Below are 23,806 nucleotides of genomic sequence, written 5' to 3' on the forward strand. Positions count from 1 at the left end.
TAAAATTAATCATAATTTTCCTCATCTCTTCACACATAGGAATTTTCTTTTCAATTTAATTCTAAGCCAGAAATCCACTCTGTGGAAGAAACATGAGACAATCTGCTTCTGTAAAGAGTTAGTCTTGGAAAGGCCTGTGGAGCAGTTCTGCTCTGGTCTGTAGGGTCGCTATGAGTCAGAATGGACTCAACAGCAACTTTTTATAAAAAAAATACTTCTGGAATCTAGTGGAAATTGTAGCTGGCTGTATTCTGCACAGTGTGATAAGACAAACTGAGCACTCTTCTCCCTCCCTTTTTTTGTAAAATAAGAAATTTAAAGAATGATTAAGAAATACAGTAATTATTTATCCCACTTTTATCTCCATTTGCTGTCATTGATTTGACAGCAATGCCTTTTAGATATTGTATAAAACCAAAAAAAACCAAACTCACTGCCATCGAATTAGATCTGACTCATAGGGACCCCTTCTTGGGTTTCCGAGGTGGTATCACCACGGAAGTAGATCACTCAACTTTCTTTCCCAGGAGTGGCTGGTGGGTTTGAACCGCCAGCCTTCTGGTTAGCAGTCAAATGCCTTAGGCACTATGCCACCAGAGCTCCTAGATACTGTATAGAAATTGATTTTATGTGGTCCTAGTTTTAAAAAGAAGGAGGTCTGGTAGCACAGTTGCCTAAGGTTTATGACTGCTAACCATAAAGGTTGGTGGTTCAAACTCACCAGCCACTTCGCAGAAGAAAGACTAAGCAGTCTACTTCCGTAAAGATTTAACACCTCAGAAACCCAGTGGGGGTCGCTATGAGTCGGAATCAACTTGACAGCAGTGTGTTTGGTTTGGTGGTTTTGTTACAAAGAGCTCTGAAAGACTGTTAACTAATATCCAAAAATTATGTTAGAGAAGTGGATAACTTTGTGAGGACATAGAATTTAAAGTAGTCCATTATGTGTCTTGTTTTTATAACACATGCTTAAGGGACACAGAATAAATTGAAAATGATATTAAATTGGTTTCTTGATTAAGTGCATTGGTTAAGAGGGCATGAGATTACTAAGTAGATATTTACATTACAAATGATGTCAGCCGTTATTGGTGGCTGACATTCAGCCTTGAGGCTTACTTCAGTTATGATCATCACTGTTTGGTTTGTGTACAGTTTGTGACGTCTTTATCTGTTTTACTTTTTTCTGGTTATACTTGTTTTGTAAATTAGAAAATTTGATTTTATCAAATATAAATCTGGAAGATTTGTGGTCTTCTAGAGAAGTATTTGTTATATGAAGTGTAATAAAATTGATAACCACTGTATCTAGCCCTGTGACGTGGTTGGGAATGGATGAAGACGTATTAAATTTAAAAATAGTGCTGTTTGGCTCAGTGAACTTAAAAATAATTCAAGTAAAATATGTATTTTGGCATTGATTTTCACAGTAGATTGAAAATATCATCTAATATTTTATTAGCATCACTGTAAACCTCATCCCTTAAAGTGTTGACTGCAAATAATAGTTTAGAAATAATTTAAATTTTAAGTGAAAGAAATAATCTTTCTTTTCTTTTTTTCCTTAGGTGGAATGAACCTTACTTGTTGAATATCTCCCGATTTCTGGTTGGATTCACTTGTAAAAGGATCATTTTCCCCTGCGTGGAAGCCACTTGGTGGCATATTTAACTGTGTAAATCCAGGGATCACAAAACTTTTTAAGTTCCCAAAGGAGGGAGATACCACTAAATCAGATAAGCTTGACATTACAGCCAAAATGGTGCTGTCCCAGAGACAACGAGATGAACTGTAAGTTACTCTGTTTTGTGCTTTTAAAAACAATCCATTCTCAAAAGGGGCAAAGTAGTAGCCTTTCAAAGATTAATACAGCTGTTGTCTGCCTTTGAGTTGATTCCAATTTACAGGGGCCCTGTATGATAGAGTAGAACTGGCTCCTAGGATTTCCTAGGCTGTAGTCTAAGGGAGCTCTGGTAGCATGGTGGCTAAGACACTTGCCTGCTAATCAGATGGCTGGCGGTTCAAACCCACCAGCCACTCCTCGGAAGGAAGGTTGGGCAATCCTACTTCCGTAGTGATACTGCCTCGGAAACCCAAGGAGGGGTCGCTATGAGTCGGGGCCGACTCGACGGCACATAACAACAACAACAACAGTCTAAGGGAGCTCTGGTAGCATGGTGGCTAAGACACTTGCCTGCTAACCAGACGGCTGGTGGTTCAAACCCACCAGCCACTCCTTGGAAGGAAGGTTGGGCAATCCTACTTCCGTAGTGATACTGCCTTGGAAACCCAAGGAGGGGTCGCTATGAGTCAGGGCTGACTCGATGGCACATAACAACAAGAACAACAACAACAGTCTTTAGGAAGACATTGCTAGGTCTTTTCTCCCACGGAGTGGCTGGTGGATTTGAACCAGCAACCTATCAGTTAGCAGCCGAGTGCTTAACTGTTGCACCAACAAGGGCTCCTTTAAAGCTGTTGTTAAACCAGAAAACCAAACTTGACTGCCATTGAGTCAATTCTGACTCATAGTGACCCACATTAGGTTTCCAAGGCTGTAAATATTTATGGAAGCAGGCTTTTCTATCTTTGTTCTGTGGAATGGCCTGTGGGTTTGAACCACCGACCTTTTGGTTAGCAGCTAAATGCCTTAACCACTGCGCTAGCAGAACTCCTTAAGCTATTGTTACCAGTGTTTAAATATCGGTTTGGGCAATTTGGTCTGATTTTAAAACTGAATCTAACTTTTGACATAGCATTATTTAGCCATGTCACTTTATTGTGTATAAATAAAAACAAATTATTTGGGTTAAGTTTTATGGTGTGCTTACCTTTTAAATATATTCATTACATGATTAAAAAAATTTTTTTTTGTCTGGAATCCATATGTTAAAAAATGAAAAGTTTTTTTGTTTTGTTTTTTTGGTTGATGCCTTTCCTTTGCTTTGTTACATTATTAGGTGGCTAATCATGATAGTTAATGTAAATATGTGAAGGAGAGTGGCATGAAATAGCTTGACCACTGCTATACTATAGCATTCTATTTGTGTAGGTGAAGAATATGTATAAATAACAGTAGAAGTTTAATGGATTTTCTTCTATACAAAAACTGTAGTTAATCAATTTTTTAAGTTGTAATGGAGAAGTTTTAGATCAGCTTGTTACTTTCCATGGTTTTCTGCCTAGGTCTTCATAGTATTCTTTCTCTTATCTTCATTTTCAATAAATCTATTATTTTGCTTCCTGTTCTCTGTTAAGGAGGAGGTTTGTTAGACTGAGAAGGCCAGAATGACCTTTGGTAAGAGAAATTAAAACCTAAGATGGATAAAGAGATTTTAAGAGAATACTTGCTGGTTTAAATGATTTCAGGTCTTCTGTCCCAATGAACTACATCCCTTTATTGAGAGAATGAGATTTATAAGGAAAAAAGTCAAGTGTGAATTAACCTTTAAATTATTCCTCTTTAAATTATTATTGTTGACCCAGCCTGGGTTTGCAGAGAGTAAGTCTGATCAGACTGTATTTCCTTTAAGATTTTAATTTTTTTTCTTAAATGAAAGTATCATATACATGATAAATAGAACAGTCATATAAAAGTATGTTAAAAACATTTCTCTTCTTGGCTTCCAATCCTGGGGGTAATCCTGATACCATTCCATTTTTTTGACATGTTACTAATGTGGTATATAGGGTGAGTGTTACATACATAGTACAGGCAGTCCCCAGATTATGAACGAGTCCCATTCCTAAGTCAAATTTTTTTGTATATAAGTCAGAATGGTTAGGTACAGTTGGTATCTAATGTCAGTTAGTCAGATGTTTACCTTAGTATGTAATGTCCTTTTCTATGCATAAGAAACATTAAAGAAACACAGACACACTAAAATATTTAACATAACTGTACAATAATTATATGATCTTTGGATAGACATGACAAAGTAGTGCCTGTTTGTTATTACAAACCATTGTCTGTACCTCAGATTTTAAATATAGTGGGCTTTGCAGGGGTGACTGAGTTATACTTAATTTGTAATTTGGACATTGGACATTTATAACCCGTGAACTGTATGTACACTGGTTTTCAGAAAAGTATTTTAAGAAATACCCTTGTAAACAAGATGGATAAATGTGAACTGAATGATATTAATAGTGCAAAAGAGTGGTTGTATCTAATGAGACATTTGAACCATTGAACTTTGTCTTGTTTCAAGTTTTAAAAATAATGGAGAGCAGTCTATCAGTTTTGTAAATTACATGAAGCTGTAACGTATATTTAAGAACTGAATCAGAATTCCAAATAGCTGGAAAGATGATTGAATATAAATATGATGTAATCTAATAAAAGTAGATACTGGGATCTAGAGTATAAAGCAGGACTTACGGATTTTAGGTAGTAATAAATCTATCTCTTTGAGGTGAGTTATATAAAAGGTAATTTGATTGTAGATTCATTTTTAAAAGTTTCTTATTTTTTAAACTAGTGTAGGATAACGTATAAAGAGTATACTCTGTGCACTTAGGAGGTCAGAATATATCATGAGTTGAATTTTGTCTCCCAAAAATATATGTTGAATCCCTATCTCTGTACTTGTGAATATAATGTTTTTTTTTTTTTTTCTTTCTTTGTGATTTGGGTGAAAGTTTACAGAGCAAATACACTTTCCATACAGCAGTTCACGTACACTTTGTCTCATGACATTGACCACAATTTACCACAATGCAACAGCTCCCCTCCCACTTCCTCCCCATAGTTACCTCTTCCCTGTGTCCATCCCTCCATGCACTCCTGCCCCCTGAACTGCCTCCCTGTGCATAAGCAGCCCTTCTTTCTCCCATGATTGTTCTCTCCAAGGAGTGTATCTACCTTAGGTAAATGTTCAACTCATATGCCTGTCTTTTGTTTGGCTGGAAGCCACAGGCATGTGTTCAATTCCAGACCTGATAGGCAGCTAGGGGCCATAGTCTCATTGGTTTCACCAGGCTCTATTGGGCCAGCAAACCTGGTCCCCCCCCTCCTTTTTTTTTTTTTTTTTTTCCCCAAATGATTTTGAGTTTTGTTCCACATCGTTCTCGCTGTCTATCCAGGATCTCCTACATAGATCCTCTTCCAAGTGGTTGATAGTAGTAGCCGGGCACCATCTAGTTCTGGTCTCATAGTCATATAGGCTGCAGATCGGATGGTGTACCAGTCACTAGGACTAATTGTTGCCATGAATTTTTGGTTTTCTTCATTCTTGTTGGCTCTGGACGAGGAGAGACCCATCATTGCATCTAGATAGTAGCTTGCAAGCTTTTAAGATCCCAGTCACTACTCGCCACAGTAGGAGGTGGAACAATGTTTTGTGTAGTGTGTTATGCCAATTGAGCTTGATGTCCTCTGCGACTATGGTCCCGAGCCCACAGGTTCAACTGCTCAGTCCCTCTGGGTAGCTGGCTGTGACTAAGCAGTGACTATAACCTTGCCCCTTGTCAGCTCCATTATATACCTGGGAATTCAGATCATACACATAAAGTTATAGGACCATTGTCTGCCAACCCTATACATGTTCTTGAGTGCACTCCCCACTTCATAGACATACCTGATATTTCAGCCTGTCCACCCATCTATCTACCCATATACCTGTGTTTGCCTTCACTGACCACGCCGTACTATATGCAGAAAAGGGTTCATCATTGTTGTCTGTACTTCCCACGTACCTCTCTATGTCTTTCTCTTCTCAGTGCCACTATATTGATCACTCACTTTTGGTACATTGCCCTTCTCTTCACCCAAATCAAAACTTATCTCTATCTATCTAACAGTATTCCCTCCCTTTCCCTCCCACCCCTGGTAACCAACAAAGAAAACATCCTTCCATAGATAAATGTTTCCTTAACTTTTACAGTAATGGACTAATACAGTATTTGTCCTTTTGTGATTGACTTATTTCACTCAGTATAATGTCCTCCAAGTTCATCCACATTATGCGGTGTTTTGCAGATTCTACATTATTCTTTAGGATTGCATAGTATTCCATTGTTTGGATATCCATTCCTCAGTTGATGGACACCTAGGCTGTTTCCATCTTTTGGCTATCGTAAATAGTGCTGTGATGAACATGGGTGTGCATATATCTGTTCTTGTCATGGCTCTCACTTCTTCAGGATATATACCTAGTAATGGAATAGCTGGGTCAAATGGTATTTCTAGTTCCAACTTTTGAAGTAATTGCCATACTGCTTTCCACAATGATTGTATCATTTTACAGTCCCAACAGCAGTGTATGAGAGTCCCAATCTCTCCATATCCTCGCCAGCATTTGTTATTTTCTGTCTCGTTGAACTTTGCTACTAGTGCTGGAACAAGATTGTATCTCATTGTTGTTTTGAGTGAATATAATATTTATTGGAAATAGGGTCATTGCAGATGTGATTAGTTAAGATGAGATCATTAGGGTTGATCTTAATCTCTTCATGACTCAGATATCCTTCTCACTGCCATCAAGTAGATTCCATCTCATAGCTACCCCTGTTGGGTTTCCAAGGAAGTAAGTCTTACAGAAGTAGATTGACCCGTCTTCCTCCCACTGAGTGGCTCGTGGGTTTCAACCACCAACCTTCTGGTTAGCAGTCAAATGCCTTAGGCACTGTGCCACCAGCACTCCTTCTGGTGTCCTTATAAAAAAGACAAAAGATAGAGTAGAAGGTCAGCATGAAGATAGAGGGAAGATGGTCATGTGAAGAGGGAAACAGAATAGAGTTATGTTGCCACAAACCAAGAAATACCTGGGCCTGCCAGAAGCTGGGAGCAATAAGAGGTATCTTCTGAAGCCCTCAGAGAGAACATGGTCTTACTAGCACCTTGAATTCAGACTACTAAGCCTCCAGAACTGTGAGAGAATAAATTTCTGTGTTCTTAAACCGTATAACCAGTTGTCGTCGATGACAACCTCTGAGTTAGCATACTGTGCTCCACAGCCACCTCAGTAACCAGAAAACAAACCTGTTGCTAGCAAGTCAATTTGGACTTGTATTGATCCTATAGGACAGAGTAGAACTGTCCCATAGGGTTTCCAAGACTATAATCTTTATGGAAGCAGACTACCACATCTTTCTCCCTAAGAGCGGCTAGTTGGTCTAAACCATCAACCTTTGAGATAACAGCTGAGCAGTTAGCTACTGCACCCCCAGGGCTTCTATAGTTTGTGGTGTTTTGTTATAGCAGCCCTAGGAAACTTAACAGGGCTGCTATAACAAAATACCACAAACTACGAGGTTTAAAGGAGCCCTGGTTGCTAGGAAACTAACAAAGGAACTCCAGTGGCGTAGTGCCTAAGCCATTTAACTGCTAAACCAGAAGGCTGGCAGTTCAAACCCACCAGCCACTCCTCAGAAGGAAGGTTGGGCAATATACTTCCATAGTGATACCACCTTGGAAACCCAAGGAGGGGTCGCTATGAGTTGGGTCCAACTCGATGGCACATAAAAACAAGAGGAAACTAACCAGAGGGTAGAATTGTAATCATATTCTTGGAGGACATTTTGGCAGTATTTGTTAACATTTAAATTTAAAATTATTGATGACTTCTAATAATTTCCCCCGTTGGAATATAAAAGAAACACGAGCCAAAAACCAAAGCCACTGCCATTGATTCGATTCCGATTCATAGCAACCCCCACTGGATTTCCAAGGCAGTAAATCTTTCTTGCTCAGTGGTCTAGGTAAGCCCACTGCTATGACTCCTGCATCTTAGTTCCACTGCCGCTGTCTCTCTGCCAGGGTGTCTCTCAGCCAAGGAAGTCCAGCGCAGGGATCTCGGGTCCAAGGACGTGCTCCACTTCACCTCCAGCTCTTCTCTCTTGGTGGCAGTGAGAATCCCCCTCTGTTTCTAGGATTGAAGTTGTCGAAGACTTCATATTACTTGGTTCTGTAGTCAACACCAATGGAACCAACACTCAGGATACCAGATGACGTATAGCACTGGGCAGATCTGCTGCAAAACACCTCTTTCGAGTGTTGAAAAGCAGAGATAGCTCCTTGAAGACTAAGGTGCGCCTGACACAAGTCATAGTGTTTTCAGTCATTTCATATGCATGTGAGAGCTGGACAATGAATAAGGAAGACCAAAGAAGAGTTGCTGCTTTTGAGTTGTGGTGCTGACGAAGAATCCTGAAAGTACCATGGACTGCTAAAAGAACTAACAAATCTGTCCTGGAAGCAGTCCAGCCAGAATGCTTCTTGGAAGAGAGAATAGCCAGACTTTGCCTCACCTGCTTTGGTCATGTTGTCAGAAGGGACCATTCCCTGGAGAAGGATATCACGCTTGGTAAAGTGGAGGGTCAATGAAGGGGGTGAAGGCCCTCCACAAGATGGATTGACAAGTGGCTACAACAGTGGGCTCAGGTATAGCAAGGATCATGGAGCTGGCACAGGACCGGAGAGTGTTTTGTTCTGTGCATGGGGTTGCTGTGAGTCAGAGATGACTCGACAGCACCTAACAACAACAGAAACAAGTTTGCATAACTTTGCCCCTGTATCCTCTACTATATATATATCTGGATATATTTGTAGCACATACAAATATGTATGTAAAAATATCCTCTGCCAAGCCTATATGTGCTCCTGTGTGTGTGTTTCCATAGGCCATCCCACAGCTGTTCAGCTTACATATCTACCTATGTATCTACTCATAAATTACTGTTTGTTATGGAAGGATTGTGTATATAATAGTATTACTTACCATTGTTGCCTTCTGCTCTTACGTACCTCCCATTGTCTTCCTTTGTCTTGGTCATTCTGTGCTGACTTCCCCTTTACTAGGTGTTGCCTTTCCCTTCACCCAAGTTAATATGTCTAGTATCTAGTTAGTGATTTTCTCTCCATCCCCCTCCCATTCCCAGTAACCACCAAAGAATGTTTCTTTCTGTGCATAAACCTTTCTTGACTTTTCGTAATAGTGCCTTCATATAATATTTGTTGTTTTGTGATTGACTTATTTCACTCAGCATAATTTCCTCCCGGTTCATCCATGTTGTGAGATGTTTCATGGACTCATCATTATTTTTTGATGTTGCATAGTATTGCATTGTATGTATGTACCATAGTTTGTTTATCCCTTTATCCATTGATAGGCACTTAGGAGGTTTCCATCTTTTTGCTATCGTGAACAATGCTGCAGTGAATAAATGCGTGTATCTGTTAGTGTCACAGCTCTTATTTCTCTGGGATACTACCTAGTATTAGGATTTTTGGTTCAGATGGTATTTCTGACTTTTTAAAGAAGCATTGTACCATTTTCTACAGTGGATGTACCATTTCACAGTCCTACCAACGGTGTATAAGAGTTCCTGCCTCCCCACACCCTTGCCAGCATTTTTGTTTTCTGTTTTTTTTTTTTTTTTTTAAATCTTTGCTATTATTTGGGGAGCTCTGGTGGGACTATGGTTAAAGCATTGGGCTGCTAACCAAAAGGTTTGTGGTTGGAACCCACCAGCCCTAGAAAAATAGTTTTGAGTCTTGTAGTTTTGTAAAAAATTTCAACATCAGATAATGAATTCTAGCTTTTTGTGTTTTGCAGTTTTTCTTCTCAAGTTTGTGTTCTTCTAGATAAACTTGTACTCATGAGGAATCTGTACCTTGACCAGGAGGCTGTCGTTCGAACAGAACAAGGGGACACTACATGGTTTAAAATCAAGAAGGGAGTGCGTCAGGGTTGTATTCTTTCTCCACACTTACTCAGTCTATATGCTGAGCAAATAATCCGAGAAGCTGGAGTATATGAAGAAAAACGATGGTATCAGGATTGGAGGAAGAATCATTAACAACCTGAGATACGCAGACGATACAACTTTGCTTGCTGAAAGTGAGGATGACTTAAGGCACCTACTGATGAAGGTTGAAGAATACAGTCTGCAGTATGGATTACATCTTAACATAAAGAAAACAAAAATCCTCACAACTGGACCAATGAGCAGCATCACAATAAATGGAGAGAAGATTGAGGTTGTCAAGGAATTCACGTTGCTTGGTTCTACAATCGATGCCAATGGAAGCAGCAGTCAGGACATTAGACGACGTGTAGCATTGGGAAAGTCAACTGTGAAGGAACTGTTTCAAATGCTGAGGAGCAAGGATATCTCCTTGAGGACTAAGGTGCGCCTGACACAAGCCATGATACTTCCAATCGCCTCGTATGCATGTAAGAGCTGGACAATGAATAAGGAAGACCGAAGAAGAGTTGATGCTTTTGAGTTGTGGTGCTGGCGAAGAATGCTGAAAGTACCATGGACTGCTAAAAGAACTAACAGATCTGTCCTGGAGGAAGTGCAGCCAGAATGCTCCTTGGAAGCAAGAATGGCCAGACTTCGTCTCACCTATTTTGGTCATGTTGTAAGAAGGGACCATTCCCTGGAGAAGGGTGTCATGCTTGGTAGGGTGGAGGGTCAACGAAAGAGGGGGAGGCCTTCAACAAGATGGATTGACACGGTGGCTGTGATGATGGGCTCAAGTATAGCAGGGATGTGGGGCTGGCACGGGATCGGACAGTGTTTCGTTCTGCTGTGCATGGGGTCGCTATGAGTCGGAAACGACTCCACGGCACTTAACAACAACAACAAGATAAACTTTAGGAGCTCTGGTGACGTAGTGCCTAAGGCATTTGACTGCTAACCAGAAGGTTGGCGGTTCAAACCCACCAGCCACTCCTTGGAAGGACTGTTGGGCAGTCTATTTCTGTAGTGATACCACCTCAGAAACCCACAGAGGGGGTCACTGTGAGTCAGATCCAACTCAAGCACAGTGAATTTGGTTTTTTTGGTTTGGATAAACTTTAAAATCATTATACTGAAATTTTAAAAAGCCATAAATTTGATTTGAGAATGGATTAAATTTATTAAGTATTTTGGAGGTGAATCCATATCTTGATTATTTTGAGTCATCCTATTCAAAAAACATGGACTCTAGAAGTAAAATACCTGAATAGGTAGAAAACTATGGAAACATTTGAAAAAATAACTGAAGCCTTCTCAGGATGAGCCTTTTCAAGCTTCAAAGGTAATTCCTATGCTGTTTAAACTACTCTAAGCCTTGGAAAAAGTTCTTTTTATGAAGTTAGCATTGCATAATATCAAAAGCTATGATAACTGTAAACTAGTCTTATTAATAAACAAAAGCAGACATTCTAAAAAAAGTAGCAGCAAAAAGAATATAAAAGTATATTAAATAATATATCATGACCAAATAGGCTGTATTACAGGAACAAAGGGATGATTCAGTATCAGAAGATTTTCATGTAATTCAGCAAGTTCAAGAAATAGTATTTAATCATCCTGTCTATTAAAATGGAGTTCTTGTGTGGCACAAACAGTTAAGCAGTTAGAATTGTCTGAAGATGCCTCAGAAGACAGGCCTGGTGACCTGCTTCTGAAAGGTCACAGCCCAGAAACCCCTTTGGAACGACTCTTCTGCACACGTGGGATACTGTGAGTCAGGATCAAGTCAGTGGCAGTAACAACAACACGCATCAGAATGCCATCAGATAAGATTCTGTCTAAATATAATTCTTATTTAAAAATTAAAAATCTTTTTAAGTTTGGGAGGATTATTTATTAAATTGAGAAACAAATCGGTAGTCAACACCTTACCTTATATTTAATGATACAATTAAATTCAAGAACAATTTGCCCTTGGAGCTATCATTTTATAACCCTGTTGTAAATGCACTGATCAATTCATTAAAACAAGAAAACTAAATATAGGCATAGATACAAAAAAAGAGATGGCAGATTTTTTCCCCATATGATATGGTTATCTAGAGAACTCAAGAATCTGTTTAAAAATACTAAAATTAATAGAAGAAAGTTTAATAGATTTCAAAAATAATTTATATTTCACTGTTTTGATTTTTGTTTCTGTGATTACAGTAAAGTTGAACTCTGGAGGGGGGGGATTTGGGTGAAAATTTACAGAGCAAATTGGCTTTTCATTCAACAATTCATAACACATTTTGTTTCATGACATTGATTGCAATCTCCACAGTACAGTAGCACTCTTCCCACTTCTTTCCTGTGTTTAGCATTTCCCTTCATCCTTCTTTCCTTGTGAACTTTATCCCTGTGCAAATGTTACTCTTTCGATATTTCTTATAGTTCATTGTTTGAATGAGTGTATACCTCCTTGGTGTTAGGGTTGCTGAAAGTTGAGCCGTAGGCTGAATTTGGTTCCAGGCTTGAAAGATGTCTAAGTGTCATACTGTCTGGGGATCTACCAGTGTCTGTCAAAGCAGTAGCCAGGTCTTTGTCATGATTTTTCTCCCACTCTATCCAGGACTTCTGTCTTGGTTGTCTAGTGCTGCTATAACAGAAATACAAGTCGATGGCTTTAACAACAGCAATTTATTCTATTATAGTTTGTTGTTGTCATGTGCTGTTGAGTCGAACCCGACTCATAGCAACCCCTCCTTTGGTTTCCGAGGCAGTATCAGTATGGAAGTACATTGCCCCATCTTCCTTCCAAGGAGCGGCTGGTGGGTTTGAACCGCCAGCTTTCTGTTTAGCAGGCAAGTGCCATAGGCACTACGCTACCAGAGCTCCATCTCTTATATTTAGGAGGCTCGAAGTCAGAGTTCAGAGTGCCAGCTCTAGAAGAAGACTTTGTCTCTTTGGATTCTGGGTAGAGGCTCCTCGACATTGGGCTTTAGCTCTGCCTGCCAGGCCCACTGGAACATACTAGAAGCTTCTCCTGACTCATGCAGCTGCTGGCTGCTGAGGCTGCTGAATCCAGAAGGGCAGACAAAATGGCAGATTGTTGGCTCATAGGCTGTAAGGCTGTGAAGACAACAATCTCAAAATTGGCAGGCACTATGGCAGGAACTGGAGGTGATGATGGGCCAAACGCAGCATCCAAAATAAGCTAAAAGCTAGAGACCTTTCCCTAAGCTTCTCCATATATACTGGAAGCGGGCCACACCCTGAAGGCAACTCCATTTCAACTGATAAGCTGCTCGTAGCAGATGCTACCAAGGAGGTGATTATACCACATTCCTTCTCATCATGGGGAATAACTACATCCAGCTGCCAAGCCACTCAAAATCACATCCCAGCCAAGTGGACACACAGCCTTAACTACCACAACCTCCTTTTGTGATCCCTGCTTTCAGAGCAGTCAGCAGTGGTAGCCGGGCACCATCTAGTTCTGCTCTCAGGGTCGCAGAGGCTGGAGTTCACGTGATCATTAAACCTATGGTCCTACTGTTTCCTTGTGTCTTTGATTTTCTTCACTTGTCTTTGCTTTCAGTTAGAAGAGACAAATAGTTGCCCTTTAGATGGCTATTTGCAGTCTTTTTTAAAGACCACATTTGCTGTTCACCGAGGTAGGATGTAGAACACACGGTCTTTGTGGACACAGTCTTTTAGTCCAGTTGACCTTGATGCCACCCACAAATACAGTCCTGAGCCCCTAGCCCTAGCAACTCATTCTTTGAAGATGTTTTATTCATGCTAAGAAGTTTCATATCTTTGCCCCGTTTGCTTTTATACATGGATATTTTTACAGCACATACAAATATTTATGTAGAATATTATCTGTGAAACTCATGTATGGTTGTGGGTACAGTCCTGTTCCCCTACCCCATACCTGATCATCCTGCCTACCTATGTATCCATTAGTAGATTAGTATTTGTTATTACTGTTTAATGCATGATAATACTATTTACTTTTATTGTCTGTAACTCTTACATAACTCTCCATTTTTTCCTTTTCCTTAGTTATATTATACTGGTCACCCCCTTTTTTGTATATTGCCTTTCCTTTTACCCAAATTAATACTTTGCACATCTAGTTAGTGATTTTTCCCTCCCCTCCCCTAACCTTCCATCTCTGGTAACTATTAAAGAATTTGTGTGTGTGTGTGTGTGTGTGTGTGTAAACCTTTCCTTGACTTTTTGTAATAATGGACTCATACAGAGGAGCTCTGGTGGCATAGTGTCTAAAGCATTTGACTGCTAACCAGAAGATTGGATGCTCAAACCCATCAGCCACTCTGCAGAAGGAAGATTGGGCAATCTATTTCCATAAAGATTTATCATCTCAGAACCCAAAGGGGGTGTTGCTATGAGTCAGAATTGACTCAGTGGCAGTGAGTTTGTTTTTTCAGTTTTGGACTCACAGTATTTGTTTTTGTGTTTGGTTTATTTTACTCGGCATAATGTCCTCCAGGTTCATCTACATTGCAAGGTGTTCCACAGAGGTTATTCTTTAGCTTTGCATAGTATTACATTGTGTAGTATGTACCATAGTTTGTTTATCCCTTCATCTGTTGGTGGGCATTTAGGTTGTTTCCATCTCTTTGCTATGGTAGATAGTGCTGTAATGAATATGCGTGTGAGTATATCTATCCATATCCCAGCTCTCATTTCTTTAGAGTGTATGCCTAGTAGTGGGATTGTTAGATTAAATGGTATTTCTATTTCTAACTTTTTAAAGAAGTGCTATACCACTGTCTATAGTGCTTGCACCATTTTATAGTCCCACCAGCCGTGTATGAGAATTTCAGTCTCTCCACACCCTCAACAGCATTTGTTGTTTTCTTTCTTGTTCAACTTTGCTCTTATTGCTGGGGTAAGATAATATCACATTGTTGTTTTGATTTGCTTCTCTGTAATGGGTAAAGATTACCATTAGTGTATTTGTTGGCCTCTTCAATATCTTTGGTGAAGTATCTGTTCATGTGCTTATCCTGTTTTTAAATTGAATTGTGTTTTTTTGTTGTTGTTCAAATATTGAAGTTTTCTTTAAATTTTAGAGATAAGTCATTTGTTGGATATGTTGTTGCCAAATATTTTCCCCAATCTGTAGGTTTTCTTTTTACTCTTTTGGAAAAATCTTTTGATATGCGTAAGAATTTAATTTTTAGAAGGTCCTAATCATCTAGCTTATCTTCTGCTGTTTGTAAATTTTCGGTTATGTTTGATACCATAAATTAGGGCCCCTTAATTTGCCCCTGTTTTTTCTTTAACGATTTTTATAGTTTTAAATTTTACGTTTCGGTCTTTGATCCATCTTGAATTAGTTTTTGTCTGTAGTGTGAGGTATAGATCTTATTATATTTTTCTGCAAATGCATATCCAGTTTTGCCAGCACCATATATCTTATTTAACTTAATTCCTCTATTTTAAAATACGGGTATACTTTGTTTTACTGTGCTTCACTTTATTGTGCTTCACAGATAGGATTTTTTATAAATTGAAGGTTTGTGGCAACCCTGCATCAAGCAAGTGTGTTGGAGCCATTTTTCCAAAAGCATGTGCTCACTTCGTGTTTCTGTGTCACATTTTGGTAATTCTCACAATAATTCAAGCTTTCTCATGATACTGTTGCACACTTAATAGACTACAGTAATGTAAAGATAACTTTTGTATGTACTGGGAAACCAAAAACTTGTGTGGCTTGCTTTATTGCAATGTTCACTTTATTGTGGTGGTTTAGAACTGAACCTGCAATATCTCCATGGTTTGTTTGCCTGTATTTATATTGTTTCACCTTTTATATTGTAATTAATGCTTTGATGAGTATTCATATACCTGTATCTTTCTGATTTAGGATATGTCTTTAATTAAAACTCCCAGAATAGAAACACTGGGTCTCAAAATTTATGCATTCAGATGCTTTTCCAAAATGGTAGTGCTGGTTTACATTGTTAACTAATCTGTGAAGCATTGGGTATTAATATTTAAATATGTTCTATTAATTTACCAGCTGGACAGTAATACAGTCCAGGCCAGTTAGGGTTTAGGCACGTAATTAAACAACTCTTTTATATAATGAGGAAATTGAGATCTGTCATTGTTGCTGTTATGTGCCATCGAGTCGGACCTGACTCATAGTGAGGCGTTATCACTAAAGAAGTAGATTGCCCAACCTTCCTTCTGAGAAGTGGCTGGTGGACTTGAACCACCAGCCCTCTGGTTAGCAGTCAAGTGCCTTAGGCACTACACTACCAGAGTGCCTAAATAACTTTGTTTATAAGTTCAATTAGTGAGTTGTAGGTTTGGGACTCAAATCTAGGTCTTTTTCAGCCACATTCCCCATACGTTTCAAAAGTTTTTTTGTTTTGTTTTGTCTTTTTTTTTTGCTTTAAAAAATTTAGTTGAAGGAGCCTGGGTACCACAAGTGGTTTGAAATCAGCTGCTTACGTGAAAGTTGGCCGTTCAAACCTACGCAGCAGCTCCACGGAGGAAGTAAATGTCTGGCAAACTGCTTCTGTAAAGATGAAACAAAAAAAACAAACTCACTGCCATCAAGTTGATTCCAGTATACAGCAACCCCCTTTGGGTTTGTGAGGCAGTAAATCTTTATGGAAGTAGATTACCCAGTCCTCCTTCTGTGGAGTGGCTAGTGGGTTTAAACTGCCAACCTTCTGGTTAGCAGTCAAATACCTTAGGCACTATACAATTCTACTCTCTAATACGTGGGGTCTCCTAAGTCACAAATTGGCAACAAAAACAATCAACAACAGACGTATGATAATCGTGGAACCAATATTGCTGGTATCACTTCCCATATAACACTTACTAATATTTCTGAGTATTATCTTGAAGTAAAAATAAGGGCTTTCTGAGTCAACAGACAACTAAAGTGTTCTTAGTTTGTTATTATGTTCTCTGGAATTTTTTTTTTTTTTTTTAAGTTAAATTCTTTGGAGGTTTTTAAATTACAAATATTTCATTCCATAGAATGCATCATATCTTTATCATGCCAGATGAAAAAATTATAATGTGACATCCTGTATAGTAGGAATATTGGTATTTTTCCCTGTTGTCACTGTTACCCTTGCAAAAACAGTAAACCAGTAAATAAAAAAATACATGTTTTATTGTGGACTTGAACCAAAATTAAGAAATTAATAATCGCTTCAAAAAGTATATCTTAACATTTGTTGGTAAAAGAGTGAAATCCATACATCTCTAAAGATGATCAAGATACAGTGAGATAGTTATATGCCTGAAGCTCCTATTTTGTACATGAGATTAGAGGTCGTCTCAGGCCTGGGATGCAGGTGGTGGTGGTGGTGGTGGTGTTTTGCCGTCAAGTCGGCCCCAACTCATAGCGACCCCTCCTTGGGTTTCCGAGGCAGTATCACTACGGAAGTAAGATTGCCCAACCTTCCTTCCGAGGAGTGGCTGGTGGGTTTGAACCGCCAGCCTTCTGGTGAGCAGTCAAGTGTCTTAGGCACTATGCTGCCAGAGCTCCTGGGACGCAGGTAGGATATTTAAAAAGAGGATAGGGGCCAGGGACAAGTAAATGATTCATCAGGCAGCACTAGAATGGCAACCATGTATTACCCCTTGACTCATATGAATTTTAAAAATCTATTATTAGCAATATTATAGATTATTGAATACCGTGTATTCACTAGAGGGTGAAAACAGTGCTCCATTAACAAATGGAACCTATGTTTAGCCAGGTACTTAAGGGTGATTATTGTGCATATGGCCTAATTTTAAGTGATCTTCATTTTTATGCTTCAGAGCTTGACTTACTGCAGGGTTGGCTTCCTGGTTGTAGTTGTTCTAATCTGCTTGCATACTTCTGATAAATAGATCTTTAAAAAATAGCACTTTCATTAAATTACTTTTTTTCGCCTTGAATATCCTTCACGATCTGTTTCTGTCCTATCTTTTCAACCATTTGTGTCATCTCAGTGCCACCTCATTCTAATATTTATATCTTATTTAGATGAATTACTTTTAGAGCAGTTTTAAATAATGGTAGTGATACTAGCAGGCCTGAATTGTGACTGGGGCCATAGCCTTGGGGGTTTCACTGATCTCTGTCAGACCAGTAAGCCTGGTCTTTTTTTATGATTTTGAGTTTTGTTCCACATTTTTCTCCCATTTTATCTGCAATCTCCTGTCTTGATCCCTCTCCAAGTGATTTGACAGCAGTATCTGGGCACCATGTAGTTCTTCTGGTCTCAGAGTCATGTAGGCTGAGGTTCGTTCCTCATGGTCCCCTGGTCCCTTGGGCTAATTGTTTCCATGCATCCTTGATTTTCTTCATTCTTGTTTGCTCTGGATGAGGAGAGACCCATTGTTGCATTTAGATGGCCGCTTGCATGTTTTTAAGACTCCAGTTGCTACTCACCACAGTAGAATGTAGAACAGTGTTTTTGTGTACCATGTTATGCCAGTTGAGCTTGATGTCTCCTATGACACAGGCCCAGTGTAGTGTCTCACTCTCTCAAGATATTTTGCTGTGGCTAAGAAGTTGCCATAACTTGGCTCCCTGTTAGCTCTATTACATTTATGGGCATCCTTATAATACATACAAATATATGTGTAGAAATATTATCTGCCAAGCTTTATATATAGACATGTGTATATTCCTTTTTGTGTACCCGTACCTGATCATTTAACCTGTCTATGTATCCAGGTATATGATGATTAATATTTATTATTACTGGTAATGTAGTATTGTATATGTAAAAGTGTTTACCTTTGCTGTCTGTACTTCATGTGTACCTCTAGGTGTCTTCCTTTGCCTTAGTGTTATTGTGCTGGTCACTGGCTTTTGGTATATATCAATACTTGTCTCCTACATAATTAGCAGTTTCCCCTCCCCTCTCCTCCCATCCCTAGTAACCAGCAAAGAAATTTTCCTTCCATGTATAAATGTTTTCTTGACTTTTTTACAGTTGTTGTTGTTATGTTGTTATTTGCCGTCGAGTCGGCCCCGACTCATAGCGACCCCTCCTTGGGTTTCCGAGGCAGTATCACTACGGAAGTAGGATTGCCCAACCTTCCTTCTGAGGAGTGGCTGGTGGGTTTGAACCGCCAGCCTTCTGGTGAGCAGTCAAGTGCCTTAGCCACTATGCTACCAGAGCTCCCTTTTTACAGTAGTGGACTCATATAATACTTGTCCTTCTGTGATTGACTTACTTCATTCAGCATTAATGTCTTCCAGGTTCACTCATGTTATGAGGTGTTTTGTGAATTCATTATTCTTGAGTGATGCATAGTGTCCCATTGTGTGTATGTACCATAGTTTTGTTATCCATTCTTCTGTTGATGGGCACTTAGGTTGTTTCCATCTCTTTGCTATTGTGAATAGTGCTTCGACAAAGATGAGTGTGCATATATCTGTTTGTGTCCTGGTTTTCACGTCTTTAGGATGTATACCTAGTGATAGGATTACTGGATCAAATGATATTTTATTTCCAACTTTTTAAGGAAGTTCCATACCATTTTCTACAGTGCTTGTATCATTTTACAATCCCACCAGCAGTGTATGAGAGTCCCTGTGTCTCCATATTCTCACCAGCATTTGTCATTTTTAGTGTTGTTGAACTTTGCTAATATTGTTAGGATGAGATCATATCTAGTTTTGATTTGCAGCTCTCTAATGGCTAATGATCTTCATGTGTTTGTTGGCTGCCTGAACATCTTCTTTGGTGAAGTATCTATTAATGCCTTCTGCCCATTTTTCAATTGGATTGTTTGTCTTTTGATGTTGAGGTGTTGAAGTTTTCTTATAAAGTTTAGAGATAAGTCCTTTGTCAAGTACTTCATTGCCAAATAATTTTTCCTGATCTGTAGGTTCTCATTTTACTCTATTGGAGAAGACTTTTGATGCTTCTAAAAATTTAATTTTTAGAAGGTCCCAGTCATTTAGTTTATCTTCTTCCCTCTGTACATTTTCAGTTATGTTTTATGCCATGTGATGTTGTTGCTGCTGCTGTTGTTGTTGTCATGTACTGTTGTGTCATCTCCGACTCATAGCGACCTCTCCTTGGGTTTCTGAGGCTGTATCACTACAGAAGTAGATTGCCCAATCTTTCTTCCGAGGAGTGGCTGGTGGTTTTGAACCACCAACCTTCTGGTTAGCAGTCAAGTGCCTTAGACACTATGCCATCAGAGCTCCCATGCCATGTGATAGGGCCCCTAAATGAGTTCCCTTTTTTTCTTTGATAAACTTTATACATTTAGATTTTGAGTTTAAGTCTTTGATTCATTTTGAGTTAGTTTTTATGCATCATGTGAGGTATGGATCTTGTTTCATTTTTCTGCAAATGGCTATCCAGTTTTGCCAGCACCATTTATTAAAGAAACTTCCCATTCCCCATTTACTAGCTTTCAGGACTCTTGGCTGTAGTTTTCACTGAAGCAGATCTCCAGGGTCTTTTTTTCATGGGAATATTGGATGGGTTCAAACTGCCAATCTTTACATTAGTAGTCAGCACTATCTGGGGACTCTACTATACCCTGTTGCCATTGAGTTCATTCTAATTCATAGTGACCCTAAAGGACAGAGGAGAACTGTTCCATAGCATTTCCAAGGCTATAGATCTTTACAGAAACACACTGCCACATCTTTCTCCTGTGGAGCGGCTCATGGGTTTAGATCACCAACTTTTTGATTGGCAGCTGAGCAATTTAACCACAGCACCCCCTTTGACCCATACTAAAACCAAAAATCAAACTCCCTGCCATTGAGTTGATTCTGTCTTATAGAGAGACCCCTGTTGGGTTTCTGAGGCTATAAATCTTTACAGAAGTAGATTGCCCCATCTGCCTTCCATGGAGTGGCTGATGGGTTTGAACCACTGACCTTCTGTTTAACAGCCAGATGCCTTATATGTTACACCACTAGAGCTCCTTTTGACAATGGTGTAGACTTATATTCAGGGAAAGGTGGAAAAGGTTTTAAAAGCTGCAAGTTCCTGAAGAACTAAGGCTTTGGAAATAAAACTGAACGTAACTTTCTTTTTAATATCAGTCATCGCTATGTTTGCGTATCAGTAATTTAAAACAACAAATTAGTGCAAATCATATATGTGTGTGTGCGTGTGTGTATGTATAACCAATAAAAAACCAAACTCGCTGCCATCGAGTCGATTCTAACTCATAGCAACCTCCTTTGGGTTTCCGAGGTGGTAAATCTTCACAGGAGTAGATTGCCCAATCTTCCTTCCCGAGGAGTGGCTGGTGGGTTTGACCTGGTTAGCAGTCAGATGCCTTGGCACTACGCCACCAGAGCTCAGTAAAGTTATTTTTCTTAACAGGTTAAAAAGGGTATAGCAGAAAATACCATAAGCAGTGGTATGGTGGGATCAAAACTGAACCATCCTGCCTTCTACTTTGTGACTCCATTAGTCAGAACATTTCATCTAAATAAGAGAATAAACAATGATAATGGTTTTGCTTTTAAAAAAAAGTAAATCCAACACAGTTTACTTATTTGCCAGACAGTTCTTTTGTTGCTGAGGTATAAGGGTAGGGTGAGTTAAGTATCAGGATGTTACCTCTGACCCAGCTCTCTGCTGAAGGGAGATGAAAACTGACAAGCAGATGTTCTTTTGCTTAGTGATGAAGATGACGATCTACTCATTATGACTTGCCCAGATTTCATTCTCCTTTATTTTGCACTATTAATGGATAAAGGCTTACTGTCACCTCTTGCCAGACTTCTCCTTGTCCCAAGACTGGGCGTCATTGAATCCTGGAATTCCTTTGAAGTAGGTATCTTGAAGTGTGATGTGTGAAGGATGATAATTGTAACTTTCCAGTAGATGGATTTCTCAGAGGACACTAGATTGGAGAGGTGGAAAACCCATGGCCTGGGTACACCAGGGCTGTTCTTTCCCTAAAGACTCATTGGGCGTTTCAAGCATAGTTAAGAACTCATGTTACCTTTCTGAAACTTGATTGGTGTCTTGTGGCAGCAGCTTATGGAATGAGTGTTTCTTTGAGAATGAATTTATTCACATTTTCCCCAAGACTACATAGTTCATCTTGCTATTTATTTAAAATGGTGTTATAAGGAAAGGATGCCTTCTGGGGCAGGGTGGTAAAGATGTGCTCCGATTGTGTGAATCTGCACGCTTCTCTGTTACCTTCCCATTTCCTTCACAGCCCTGAAGCCATCCCAGACTCATCATGCAATTGTTTTCATTAATTTGTGGCTTTCATAATTTTGGAAATATGTGAGATCATCCTTTCCAATGTATCCCTTTTAATGGGCCTGGTAGGAGAACATCAATCAATCTTGGATTTCCTCATACAAACAATGGAATATCTATAGAACTCTTAGAACATTTTTATTCAACCTTGGTTACTAGTTAGAGTACACAGTTGGAAAAACATTGTTATCCTCAACTTGGCTTCAAATGACCTGAATTTAATTTCCAGCTCTCCCACTTGCTAGCCAAAAAGTCACAGAAGCCCTGTGAGCCTCACTCTCTTTACCTGTGACAAAGTATTCTGCTTTTATTGTTGGTGTTATTCAGTCTTTTTAAAGTTGTATTGTTTAACTAGCAATCCATAGCATTTAGAGTAACTTTTAAAATCATACTTCCCTTTTTAAGAGTGTGAGTCTGTGTGTGGATGGATGGTGATGGGGATGTGTTGTGACTAATGGTACAGAAATTATCCCTGGGCATAGAAGGACAATTAAAGTCCTGTAGGAAGTCAGCTAAAGTGCTTAAAATCTATTCTTAATATTTTCGTAAACTTGGAATCCTTTAGAAAACTTATCATTTGTTATTGTAGTAATTTTTCCTTTGTTTCTTTCAAAGACAGCAACATGATTTCCAGTGTGGTGTTATCCCATATTTAAATTTAAGCTTTAGCCAGTTTCTGTATGGATGGATAAAAGTTTTTGATCTCAGTTCTTTAGATTTTTAACCATTTTCTCTGATTCTAGACAGGGTTACTGGTTTTGGTTTTCATTTACTGGAGGATTGATTTAAATTGTGTATACTAAGTTTCTTTGAGAGATTATCATAAATTTGTGCCTTAGTATTCACTTGTTTATAATCCATTTTCTTGTTTCAAAAGAGACAAAAGTCTTCATCTTTAATAAAACTGACGAAGATCAACTCTAGGTCGGCAACTGAAAATATTGGTAGCCAGCTGTAGAGGGTACCCTGTAGGCTTTTAGACCAAGAAAATCTTCAGTCGTAATTCTTACTTTAAGTAATGGTAGTAGATTTTGCCTGAGTAAGTTCCATATTTGTTCACTGGAGCAGATAGTTGGCTTAGATACTGAGAGATGGGGTGGTGGTGGTGGTGGTGACAAGTTTTCTGGCCATGGAGTCCCATCTTCTTTTTTCTCACCTGCACAAGAAGTGCAACTGTGACTAAATAGTATCCGATACGGGAATAGAATTGATGAGAGCTCGCCTGGGACTAGGCTATAGACTTTTTATATTGTTTGTATGCTGTACAATGATCCTTAATGCTAGCAAACTCATTTAAACCTCAACCCTAATTTATTGACTGTACTTTTGCATACATTTTTGTATAGTTCCTCTTTGATGGTTCAATATTATGTCATTAATATCATGTGATACCTCTTTCATTTTCTAAGCTCTCACTTGTCAGTGGTATTTTGTTACATAAGCAAGTACCTACAATAAATTTGTCACGGTGTTAGAAATTTTGTAACTAAGTATTTTACTTTCATTAGATGGAATTCTATTATTATATTCTCGCTATATATATAGAAAGAGAGAGAGAATATATTCTATTATATTGTCCTTCCCAAACCTCACTGCTCTGTCTCAACTCCAGTAGTTTACAGTACTTCCATAGTTTACCTTACTGTGGAATAGAAACTTGAGGCTATTTTAAGTTCTGAATCTGCTCCTACTAAGGTCAGCAGGGACCTTCTTCACAGATTCACTTAGACACTTTCTAGAGTTACCTTCTTTGCCTTCTCTCAGATCTTGGTCATTGTTGTCCACTTAATTTCTTTGAAGTTTCTTTCTCTAAGTGTCTTTTACCACTTGTATGGTTTGGTATTATTATTAATAATACCGGTGTGGTATTA

The 23,806-nt window shown here is 39.0% G+C and overlaps 1 protein-coding gene across 1 annotated transcript in view; it reads left to right on the plus strand.

Moving 5' to 3' along the window:
• Positions 1-1,759: 1,759 nt before the first annotated feature.
• Positions 1,760-23,806, plus strand: part of PAFAH1B1 (platelet activating factor acetylhydrolase 1b regulatory subunit 1) — a 49,584-nt gene continuing 27,537 nt past the window's right edge. Inside the window, exon 1 of the mRNA XM_007937460.2 lies at positions 1,760-1,791. Coding sequence (XP_007935651.1) covers positions 1,760-1,791 — 32 coding nt within the window. The remainder of the gene's footprint in view (positions 1,792-23,806) is intronic.

Source organism: Orycteropus afer, unplaced genomic scaffold (genome assembly GCF_000298275.1).
Source record: "Orycteropus afer afer isolate SDZICR_OR568_19922 unplaced genomic scaffold, OryAfe1.0 scaffold00042, whole genome shotgun sequence".
Taxonomy (NCBI): Eukaryota; Metazoa; Chordata; class Mammalia; order Tubulidentata; family Orycteropodidae; genus Orycteropus; species Orycteropus afer.